The sequence below is a fragment of the Cetorhinus maximus genome, chromosome 6 (genome assembly GCF_964194155.1).
Source record: "Cetorhinus maximus chromosome 6, sCetMax3.hap1.1, whole genome shotgun sequence".
NCBI lineage: Eukaryota > Metazoa > Chordata > Chondrichthyes > Lamniformes > Cetorhinidae > Cetorhinus > Cetorhinus maximus.
The window spans coordinates 96,186,783-96,199,426 of NC_135884.1; the positions used below are offsets into that span (position 1 = coordinate 96,186,783).

Genomic DNA, 12,644 nt, shown 5'->3' on the forward strand with positions numbered 1-12,644 from the left:
GTGAAACTTAAGTAAAGAAATGTGGGCTCTCGGGTTTATTGAAGTTTCTGAAAGGAAGAGTGGGTTCCTTTCATGGCCAAGTCTAAACATAAAGCAATGGATATGTTGCAGGTTGGTGATTCAGCCCAGGTTTGCAACTGTGATTTGTCCAAACTACATGTGTTGAGCTTTGACTGTGTCATTGAGGAAGGGGCTGAGCAAAGGCAGGGACTTGCCTACAGGTAGGGACGGACAGTGAGACATCTAGATGATATGTGTGTCCTGGAAGAGATCTGGGAACAGGTTTCCTTTTTTATTAGGTGATGGAATTTGGTGGAGAGACAGCGTAAACTGTGGGAGAAGTAAATCGGGATATAATTCATGGCAGGAAAAGCTCTCAAATTTTTCAGCTTCTGTTTCTAAGTTAGTCTCTCCTTTGATACCTCTCTATTGCAGTGAAAGTGAGTGAGGAGCAGAGAGACCTCAGCCATGCATAGTAGCCCCTGAGGTCCTCCTGATTAGATGACCTTTTTCATATGGCCTGCGATAAATAGGCATACCCTCATTCAGCACACACTTGATATCTCCATGTTTAACAATGTGGCCAGGGTGTGATGCAATGATTATAGTTCTTTTATCCAAAGTTGTGATCGGGCGATGGATGCCACAGAGAGCATCCACCAGCTCCAGTTCCATATGCATAACAAGGTCCTCCCCTTGCCTTGTGAAGACACTGTGGTCTTTTTGATCGCGCACAGTGATGATATCTCCAGGTTCTAAGCCAGGTACCTGGTCACCTTCACCATGGAATGTTAGTTTCTGGCCATCCTTCATCCCTTTATCAATGTGAACTTCCAGGGTCTTTTCCATAACAATTTTTCTTCCACTACAGTTTTTACATCTACCTTGGGACTGATGCGCTCTCCTTGGCTATGACACTCTTGGTACACACTGAATTTGCCGAACCATGCCTGGTCCAATTTGGTGGATGCATACTTGCATTCCCGATCCACGACAGACAGGGCAGCACTCTACTGACCCTTTCTTACCACCACGACCTTCACATTTCTCACATATTATATTCTTCTGCAGTGCTAGTTTCCTAGTGGGCTGACCTTTGAACCATGCTGACATGATGGAAAGGTCTCCACATTTAGAATGCTTTACAGATTCCTTATAAGAAACATTTGTAACTGGCAATTATTTTATAATAAATGAGTAATGTTCAGCTTGAGTTTAGCTAATTTGGCGGAGGTAACCATTCAAAATATTTTTTTTTCCAGTTACAAATGTTCAAAATAATGGAATGTTTTAATTGTGAAGATTTTTCCATTATATTGGCATGGTCCAAGGGCAGTTAGATAAGATCAGCGTTGTTGGTCATGTTATTCCTGTAGATGTTGTGTTATGTATGGGACAGACTCATTTTATATAGAGGACGAGGTTGATTCTGGCTTTTGCTTCAAATGTGGTTTACTGTATTTTGAAATGGAAAATAGGGTGAGGCTCAGCACTCAGAAAAACAATCCGGCAACAGAGCTGTAGTCATGGAGTATGGGCAAGTGGGGGAGGGGTGGAACTCAGTATCCTCAGGTGTACCTTTGCAAAATGCCTAGACCCCAGCAGATTGTCACTTAGCAGCAGAAAGTAAAAGGGAGGGTGCTGAAGTTAAATCCTCAGAAGATTCTCAAGGTGGGTTTGTATGGTGGGGGGTGGTGAGGGCAATGGAATTGAAGAGAAGCCATTGCTGGAAATATATAGATAAAAGCAAAAAACTGCGGATGCTGGAAATCCAAAACAAAAATAAAAATACCTGGAAAAACTCAGAAAGTTTGGCAGCATCTATGGAGAGGAACACAGTTAACGTTTCGAGTCCGTATGACTCTTCAACAGAACTAAGTAAAAATAGAAAAGAGGTGAAATATAAGCTGGTTTAAGGCGGGGGGGTACAGGTAGAGCTGGATAGAGGGCCAGTGATAGGTGGAGATAGCCAAAAGATGTCATAGACAAAAGGACAAAGAGGTGTTGAAGGTGGTGATATTATCTAAGGAATGTGCTAATTAAAGGTAGAAAGCAGGACAAGCAAGGTACAGATAGCCCTAGTGAGGGTGGGGTGGGGTGAAGGGAAGGGATCGAAATAGGCTAAAAGGTAGAGATAAAACAATGGATAGAAATACATTTAAAAATAATGGAAATATTTGGGAAAAGAAAAATCTATATAAATTATTGGGGGAAAAAAAGGGGGATCGGAAAGGGGGATGGAGGAGAGAGTTCATGATCTAAAATTGTTGAACTCAATATTCAGTCCGGAAGGCTGTAAAGTGCCTAGTCGGAAGATGAGGTGCTGTCCCTCCAGTTTGCGTTGAGCTTCACTGGAACAATGCAGCAGGCCAAGGACGGACATGTGGGCATGAGAGCAGGGTGGAGTGTTGAAATGGCAAGCGACAGGGAGGTCTGGGTCATGTTTGCGGACAGCCGGAAATATATATGTCAGCTGTCACTGTATGAATTGGGACCTTAGTACAATTTTTTAAGAAATGAAAGGCAGATCAGTGTTTCCATCAGGGTCAGGAGGTCAGTACCTTCCTCTGACACAGTCAAAGCTCAACACACCCCTGCTGATGCACCCCCCTCTCTTTTTCTCTCTCTTCCCCCAACCTGTGTCTCTCTCTCTAGCGTGCGTCCTCTGCCTGCTGCTTACTCAGTAACAGCCCTGTAGCCCTGTCAGCGTATTCATTACACCAGCCTTTCTCTGAGGGAGAAATCCCTACATGCAGCTCTCAACCTGACAAAAACCAAGCTCCTGACCCTCATGGAAACATTGCTCTGCCTTTCATTTCTTAAAAAATTGTACTAAGATCCCAATTCGTACAGTGACAGCTGACATGTATATTTTCAGCAATGGCTTCTCTTCAATTCCATTGCCCTCACCACCCCCCACCATACAAACCCGCCTCCTTTCGTTCCACTATTGTTAAAAGACCCTTTCCCTTTGCGCTTTTAAAAAATCTTCTCAACTCCTCTTTCTGACCAAGCTTTTGGTAACCTTGTTCTGCCGAAGGGCCATGAAGGCTCGAAACGTTAACTGATTTCTTCTCCGCCGATGCTGCCAGACTTGCTGAGTTTTTCCAGGTAATTCTGTTTTTGTTTTCCTAACTATCTCAGTAGTTCAACATTCAATCTATTTTCTCCCCTCCTCCACAGTGAAATACCAATGGGATGTATCCTATGTTAAAGTTGCTGTTCAAATATTGTCGGTATAAATTTGGCCTGGTGTATTTTTATAGAGCAGTGGAGCTAACATATCATTTGCAACAGTAACAATTTAATCTTTACTGTGTTAAGATTAAACAAATGAAAAACATTTTTAAGAAAGCATATTTTTGTGTTTGTTTTTTGTACATGGTCTTTCAAAAGGCATTTTACACATCGCCACACAACAGACTTGTGAGAAAAGTTATAGCTCTTGGAATAAAAGGGACAGTAGCAACGTGAATACAAAATTGGCTGCGTAATAGGAAACAGAGTAATGGTTAATGGATATTTTTCGGGCTGGAGAAAAGTTTGTAGTGGAGTTCCCCAGGGGTCGGTAATGGGACCCTTGCTTTTCCTGATATATATTAATGATCTAGATCTTGGTGTTCAGGGGACAATTTTAAAGTTTGCAGATGATACAAAACTTGGAAACATTGCAAATTGTGAGAACAGTATAGCACTTCAAAAGACAAGCTGGTGGATTGGGCATATAGGTGGCAGGTGAAGTTCAATGCAGAGAAGTGTGAGGTGATTCATTTTGGTAGGAAGAACTTGGACAGACAATGTAAAATAAGGGGTACAATTCTTAAGGGTGTGCAGAAACAGAGACCTGGGTGTATATGTGCATAGGTCATTGATGGTGGCAGGACAAGTGGAGAGAATGGTTAATAAAGCAGACAGTATTCTGGACTTTATTAATAGGGGTAGAGAGTACCAGAGCAGGGAGGTTATGCTGAGCTTATATAAGGTACTAGTTAGACCTCAGCTGGAGTATTGTGTACAGTTTTGGGTGCCACACTATAGGAAGGATGTGATCGCATTGGAGAGATTGCATAAGAGGTTTACAAGAATGATTCCAGGAATAAGAAACTTCAGTTATGAAGGTAGATTGGAGAGGCTGGGACTGTTCTCCTTGGAGAGGAGAAGGCTAAGCGGATATTTGACAGATGTGCTCAAAATCTTGAGGGGACTGGATAGAGTAGATGGGGAGAAACTGTTCCCATTCATTAAGGAATCGAGAATGAGAGGGCACAGATTTAAAGTGATTTGCAAAAGAAGCAAACGGGAGAAAAAACTTTTTCACACAACACATGCTTAGAGTCTGGAATGCACTGCTCGGAAGTGTGATGGAGGCAGGTTCAATGGATGCATTGAAGAGGGCATTAAATGATTATTTGAATAGAAACAAGGGTACGGGGGAAAAGCAAGGCAATGGCATTAAGTCATGCTGCTCATTTGGAGAGCCGGTGCAGACACAATGGGCCGAATGATTCTTCAGTTGGGCCATGTGAGGAAAATGTCGATCTCATTTTCCTTTTGAACAACGCAAGTGAGTTCTTTCCTATGTTTTTCTCTCCAGATGAAAATGGCCAATTTTTTAAAGATCTACAGATGATGATTGAATCCATGTACAAACAGTATGGCAGCCCTATTGTCCTGATAGCGCACAGTATGGGAAATCTCTACACACTCTACTTCCTCAACCATCAGCCCCAGGAGTGGAAAGACAAGTATATTAGATGCTACATTGCACTGGGGGCTCCTTGGGGAGGCGTGTCGAAGACTTTGCGAGTGTTGGCAACAGGTAGGTCATGGGGCACATCAAGCGCAACAATGTAAAAACCCTCTACGGTGATCTTCACTGACAACATTCCAAATGAAGCATACGTGTAGTTGTCTTGCTCTCGCTTGTGTAATGGGGGTGGAATGATGGCACTAAGTGGTAGGGAATAATTGAGGCAGAGCCCATGCTATCTAAGAAGAATAGGTAAGCATTTGATTCCGAAATTGTTATGGAGAGGGGAGAGCCGTAAGATTAGTTTTGAATTGTTCAAATCTAACAAATAGCCAGTACAGACATACTGGGTCAAATGGCATCATTCTATGTTATAAACTTCAGTAGTTCTATTTTATGTTCAAGGGGAATCTGATTTTTTTCAAAACATTGTTACCTCAGGCCTTTTGCTCAAGAGTGGTTAGAATGTGGAACATGCTATTACATTGAGAGGTTGAGGAAAATGGCATAGATGGATTTAAGGAGAAACCAGATAACCATCTGAGGAAGAAAAGAATAGAAGGATATGTTGATGGGGTGGGATGGAGTAGAACGGGAGAAAATTCCTATGGGACATAAGTACTGGCATAGACCCATTTGGGTCGAATGGCCTGTTTCTGTGCTATAAAATTTGATGAGCACTAAAGCGAAGGTTTAAACTCTGCTTAACCTCATAGGAGACAATGATCGAATTCCTGTCATCAGCCCACTGAAGATTCGCGAACAGCAGCGGACTGCCGTCTCCACAAACTGGCTCCTTCCTTACAACAACACCTGGTCAATGGACAAAATATTCGTCACCACACCAAAGTACAATTATACCATGAAGGACTACCAGAAGTTCTATCAGGACATCAACTTTAAAGATGGCTGGCTCTTGCGGCAAAACACTGAATCACTGGTGTACAACTTGACTGCCCCTGGGGTAACAATACACTGCCTATATGGAACCGGAGTGCAAACACCCGAGTCCTTTTATTACGACGTTTTTCCTGACCAGGAACCCAAAGTCCAATATGGAAAGGGTGATGGGACTGTCAACCTAGTGAGTGCTCTTCAGTGCCAAACATGGGCAGGGAAGCAGAAAGGCAAAGTCTATATGAAGGAACTGCCTTCAAATGAACATATCAATATGCTGTCCAACTTCACCACAATATCGTACATTAAAAAGGTCCTATTTGATTTACCTCTGTTATGAATTCACCTTAGTTGTCCTGAAAGCGAGAGAACACATTTTGAGTCTTGCCACATTTTTATGATGATGAGGCAGAGCATTCACAATGAATTCTGTGTAATGAAGCTATTTTGAACAATGGTTGACATCTGGTTTTATTGGAGCATAAAAGTGTGTAGCAGTACAACTAATTTCCCTTCTCTAACCGAGGTGCTACAAGTAGTGAAACCCTCACTCATGTCAGTCTGGACCATGCACATATCATCTAAACAGATGCTAAGTAATCGGTTTTCCACATTTATGGGGTTAATGCTGTTTGATTTGGCATCAGGCAGGAACATAGGAATGGGAGTACGGTAGCCAACATATAGAATAACAAAACCCCTTCAAATCAAAACAATTGCACACCTTGACTCAGCCTCTAGTTGGTGGGGGGAGGGGGTGCGTTTGCAGGGGTGGTTTACAGCAATAATTCATCATGAATATAGTTTGAGAAGTTAAACAGAAGCAAACCCTGTTTATTCTTCACAACTATTTAAGGATTACAATCTGACTGTGTCCATCACTTCCTTAAAAGTGGACTTGGATGCAGCCCTGAAAGATTGTTGCTGAACCCTTAAGCTAATGGATAGTAAAGTAAGATAAACATCAGCAATCTCTGCTTCCGAAAGGACAATCGTTCTCAAACTGTTTTCGTTGAAGAACCCCTTTTCTCACACCCCTTTCCCATCATCTTGCATGTAAGGAATGTTTTGATATGCTTTGTCGAAAAAGCAAGTATTTACTTACGGATATCAATGAAATGGGTGTGCCTGTTTTCCCCGCAGAGTCTGTCCATCTGATGTCTGTGATGTTTGCCCCACTCTGCCCCTACCTCCTGACACACATCCCATCACTCATGCACTTACTCTTGACCATGATGCCTTCCCCACCCCCCACCCTGACCATGGCACCCTGGTGGTCGCCAATCATAAGGCTGGCCATGCTCAGTAGGCATTTGCACATTATTTTGCAGAGTCTGTTTGCAGATCCTGGTTTGAGACCATGTTAAAGAGCATAAGTTCATTACACACTTCCTCAGTCAATCCTGTATGAACCAAAAAGCATAGTGTGATTAAATACATTGGTGTGCTTTTCTTAAACTGGGATTCAGGTACATTAGCAAGAGAAATGTAGGGAACAGTTCTGACAATGGGGAATGTGCGGAGCTAAATACTAAAGCAAAGTTAAGGATGATATTCAGCCCATTAAAGCCAATCTCACTAGTACCATAACCCCTCTCATTTTAGCAACTAAACTGTGTTTTGAATATCCTTATTTTTGTTTTACCATTATTAGTTTATTTGACAGATTATGCCATTAATTTTGAGTTTGCTTTCCACTAAATTGAATGCACTTCTGGACCTATTTGGAGTTAACACTATTCAAAATAGAGGAAAATAATACCTTTTCCCCAGAACTTTATGTCCCTTGTTTTCTGAGGGCAAATTCGCAATTGGTTATGAAAATCAAATCTTGTCCTTTTGACCTTTCTAGCTTCTGTGGTTAGAGTTGTTTGACTTTTTATGACTTCCAGCCATAAGTATTAGAGAGTATGGTTGTGCAATATTTTGTTTCTGTTAGTGCTAGATATTGTTAAATGATCTGTGTACTTCTGTGCCTTTTTTCACTTGTAGATTGCGTCACTGAAATCGAGGCCATCTGTTTAGTTTCCTCTGCTTAACCCCCACTCCCCACCCCCTCCCACCGTTTCCCCTCCCCACAAAGCCTTCTGCCTGCCGGCTCTCCTTTGCCCAAATCCTGAATGCACATCTTTATCCACTTTCTCTCCTCTCCCACTTCATGCCCAATCCTTTTATCCCATTCTATAAAACTACTGACCACTCACCTTCCCTTTTCTGGCTCATTAGATGAAATTGTAAGTGAGGTAATCCTACATGGTTTGTTTATGACAACAGTCTAGGTAGTTAAAACTGGGTGGCTTTATACTTACGATTACAGGGATGTGGCATTAGGAGGAAGGGACATATGTTACAGTCTGACAGCAGTAAAATGGCATCTGGATTTAGAAAAATAACCGACTCATGTACATATTTGTAAAAAGAACATAAAATAGGATTAGCATTATATATGAGGCACATCCTCCATTTTGAGATGGTGGAACAGTGTGAAAGGGTATTGATTGCTCTGTTAGCATTCAGCTAGGATGAGCAATTTGCATTACCAAAGCTCCTTCCTTTCTTTTGCTTGCTCCCACTATTCTTATAGACATGTATAGATGATCCTCAAGGAACAATTTGAAAGGAGAGTTGACAACATTTGCCAAGACCAGAATGGGATAGGGACCAAGATCTAGGCTTCAACTTTGATAATTTCTTGGCTCCTAAATGACAATTCATTGAAAAGCAGGAGTAATGTGTCCACATCTAAAGAGGTGAAGGCAGGCTGGGGTCAGAGAAATCGTTGCGCTTTTTTGAAAAAAAAAAAGCCTTTGGTGTCTAGTTTACATTTTCAAAAAGGTTCTGACAATTCAAAACCTAGACTGATGTTGACTGTGTGTGAAAGTTTGTTATAAATGTTGGGTGTTAACAGTTTCATAAGTCTAAATATATTTGAATGGTATATTTTGATATATAGTGCAATTATTGTAAATGTGGCATATTCCAAACATTTGGTCAGCAGATTTGACCAGTGATTATTTATGGATATGAATATTTTCTTAATGTGGTTATATTTTTGATATGTGGCACATTCCACTTTGTGCCAAGTCTGGATGCAGCCATAACGCAAGCTGTTACAGATATGAACTATTTCCACAATCGCTGGTTCCTTGTCCTCCACTCTGATGGTGTGATTCCTGAAGTCTTCAAGGTTGCAACACAATACTTCTAATGACCATTGGTAATACTGGTTGTAACCTTCACAATCTATTGATGCATACCCCAGCAGCACTCCATTCCCTGTACTTGCTGTTCCCAATGGAAGCTCTGCTGCAAGAGATGTGGGAAATGTCAGAGGAAAGCCAATGAGCAGAACCATTGAGTGCCTCGTGAATGGGTAGAGACTTTCAAGCTGATTGGTAGCTTGTCTTGCCCCTTCCCTCCCCCCTGACCCCCATTCCTTCTGCAAGCAAGTGGTGTGTGGTTTGAGAAGATGGAGGGTGGAAAATCAAATATTTATTAATTTGTGACAGCAAGAGTTGATGGTTAGTTTGGTACCTCAAAGGCTGGTAACTATTGTGTGTTAATGCTGTTGCCTTTACCTCTACAGTTATATACCTAGTTTCTGTTGCTGATAATGTGCTGGTAATATCTAATGTCTCATTGACAAATACCAATATTGCTTCACTAAAAACCACTGTGTCTGTTTCTACTAGAGTGTTATATTTTTCACTGGATAATAAATTTGATTTAACACACTGAGGATATGTGTGTCTGGTTTCTGATTTTCTGCAGTAATAGCTGAGTGGTCAGGGAGAAGATCTGTAGGTGAGAGTGGCAGCAACACATGGTACCTGCTTCCAAGACCTGAAAGTACTCAGGCTTACAATACCAAGCTGAGACTGGCAATGGTATTTGTGGACCAGTACAAGGGAGTCTGCTCTGGTCTGCTTTCCACCAACCTCACACACAGTTGATCACTTGATAGTGCATTAATCCATGGCACAAGCAAAATCTTAATATATTTCGTATGGTCAAGCACAGAGGTAATTGTATGACCTTTGGAGCCTTGAAGCGATCTCTAATTGGGAGTAACAGCAGCTAACTTCAAACTAAATGGTTCCAAAATTGCACACATCGTCCAATCCATTCTGGAGGGATTAGAGTGGAAGAACCTGGAAATGGGCTGTGATCCGACATAAACCTGGTGCTGGGAGGTTCTGGGTGTGTAGTCGGCGGGAAGTTGGGAGGTCTCGTCTGCAATGGAAACTCCCTCTGCCTCATACACGATCACCAGAAGAGGTGGGAACTCCCTACCCTGACTGCCTGCTTCCCTAACCTTACTGTGACATGGCCTAAAGTTGGAAGTCAGAATACCCAGTGACAGGAGACGTAATAGCCTCTAGAAGGATGCAAGGGCCCCAGTGCAAGGAGGGGGCAAAGGCAGTGAAGTGGCCTGGAACTCTAAAGAACTTAATTTTTTTAACAACCTTTTAAATGGTGTCAATAAAGGGGAACAAAAATTTTCTGCTGGTTGGGTGGCAGCGAAGGAAGAACCAGGTACCACTCTACTCCCACCCCACTCCACCTGCAAAAGACAACCACAAGGAACTGGACTTTGCAGCTTATGTGGGCTGGCAGGTTCCAACATGCATCTGGCCCATGAATATGTGATGCCCTCACACTGACCCTGCAACCTCTGGCACAGTCAGCACTGGAAGCTGGAGCAATCCTGCTATAACTGGTAGTATTGCAACCTTATGCCATTTTGGGAGCAGCATCTGCAACCCCAGCTGCCTACTACGAGGGTTTACAGCTTTGGCTGAGGCCAAATTTGCTACTTCCACGTGAATTGACTGTCCAATCTAATTGTTTAATATCCACAGAATAAGAGGTTCAGAATGGCCTCTGCTCTGCAATCTCTCATCTTCTTTCCCCTCCCCATCCCGAAACACTGATATTCTGTCAAATTAAATAATTTACCCACGGCTTTGAAACATTTGGAAAGGTTTGCCTCCCAAAGTCTTAATGTGTAATTTTTAAAATTCTCTCTGGTTACTTCTTAATTCAAGAAAATATATTTTGAGTTGAATGCCTCACCAATAAACCTTAATAGGTGGTAGTGTTCACTGCTTGATAAGCCTGGGTGTTGACTCATAAGTAAACAGACAACAGAGAAGCTGAGTTGAAGCATAGCGTAGACATTTTAAAGCATGGTATAAAACTCTGTAAATAAAGTTGCTGCACATTTAGAAACAAGTGTCATCTCTGCATAGATCCAAGATATAAATTATACAACAGTCATCACTTAACAAAACTAAGTTTGGTGGGAAGACGGGATTGACTTTACTTCTCGACTCAAACATATATTTGTTCAAAATTTTAATTTAAAATTAGGTACTGACATACTTCTCCTGGGTGGAATTAAAGGGCCTGTGAACTTTGCTAGAGATGTTGTCCATCTTTGTTTTTGGATTAGAGAATTGTTCAGAAAACCAAAGAATTTGGGCTAGTTTTCCAACTTGCTGCCTTGCATAAAACTGACATGGAGCAAACAAGCTAAAATATGGCAGTATCGATAACAGGTAGACAATACTGGCTTTTTACCCACAGTCCTATGAAAACTTAGCCAATGACATGTCTGTTCTCATTTGTGTAAATATGGTGACACCTAGTAGTTACACAGCATTGACCAAATCCTCATATTACTGAGACACCAGCCCAGCTGAACATGCACCAAACTCATTTCAGATGAAAAGAAATTCCAGTAAATCCCAGGTCTCTGGGTTCTTTTGCTTTGGACTCAAGTTTGCAACAGTTTTTCAAGAGGTGAACCACAGGAACTGAAATATTGCACCTACTGTGTAGGTGGTGCTAGAGTATCTACAAGAATTAAGAGTTTATTGTCAACTATCCCACACCAAACTGCAACAGGAGCTCAGTTATCTTTTACTGTTGAGTTTAGCTCAACCATAGGGAGTTTTGTTTTTGCTTCTCCCTTCCAATTAAATCACTGACTCATCAAACACATTTCCAGTGCCTTATCCAAGTAGGCATAGGTGAGCTTAGTAAGTGAAAGGGTTTTTGAGTGGGGTGTGGGGGGGTCTTGCAGCCAGATGGGATCCTTGAACTAGGGGGCATAGTCTCAGGATAAGACGTCAGTCATTTAGGACTGAGAATATAAATTTCAAAGCATTGTGAACATCAGAGGACTGTGAATCCTCAGCCTTTGAGTATATTCAAGATAGAGATCACTAGATTAGTTGGCTCTGAAGAAAATTCATACGTACTTGAAATGTTAACTCTGTTTCTCCCTCCACAGATTCTACCAGACCTGCTGAGTTTTTCCAGCATTTTCTGCTCTTATTTTAGATTTCCAACATCCACAGTATTTTGCTTTTATAAAGAGATCATTAGGTTTTTGGGCACCAGGGAAATCAAGGGATATAGGGCTGGGATGGGAAAATGGAATTGATGCAATGGTTCAGCCATGATTTTATGAATGGTCAAGTAGACTATGGGCAGTATGGCCTATGCCTGATCCTATTTCTTAAGTTCACATGCATGTGTAAACATGTAGACTCCAGGAGTATCCAACAGAAGTCATTACTAATATTTCTCCACCTTTGCCCAAAGCAATTGAGGCCACTTATATCTAGCTAACTGCTGCCATTATTGGTATTTGTTAACCTACACTTTTATTCAGCCGCTCATTGATCATTATCTCAAGCTGAGCCAAACTATTCACAACTTCAGTGTCCAATTTGACCATGAGCAGAACTTCAGTCCCCTAATATCCTCTCCATCACGAAGACTGCCTGCTCCTACCTCTGTAATATCACCCTTGCCTCAGTCCATTTACTGTTGAACTTTGCATTTGAATGTTCCAATGCTGCTGGCTTGCCTTCCATCTTGTACTTTCCATAAACTTGAGCTCAAGCAAAACGCTGCTACCTAAAGCCTGACTCACACCGAGTTCTGTTTCCCCCATCACCCCTTTGCTTGCTGATCTGTATAGGCT

The 12,644-nt window shown here is 41.8% G+C and overlaps 1 protein-coding gene and 1 pseudogene across 1 annotated transcript in view; one reads left to right on the forward strand and one right to left on the reverse strand.

Annotated features, from left to right (window-relative positions):
* Positions 1-9,386, forward strand: part of pla2g15 (phospholipase A2, group XV) — a 46,597-nt gene extending 37,211 nt beyond the window's left edge. The window contains exons 5-6 of the mRNA XM_078544121.1: positions 4,595-4,819; positions 5,467-9,386. Of these exons, the coding sequence (XP_078400247.1) occupies positions 4,595-4,819; positions 5,467-5,987 (746 nt within the window). The 3' untranslated portion in view covers positions 5,988-9,386. The remainder of the gene's footprint in view (positions 1-4,594; positions 4,820-5,466) is intronic.
* On the reverse strand, positions 343-1,209 carry LOC144681945 (dnaJ homolog subfamily A member 1 pseudogene; annotated as a pseudogene).
* Positions 9,387-12,644: the final 3,258 nt, after the last annotated feature.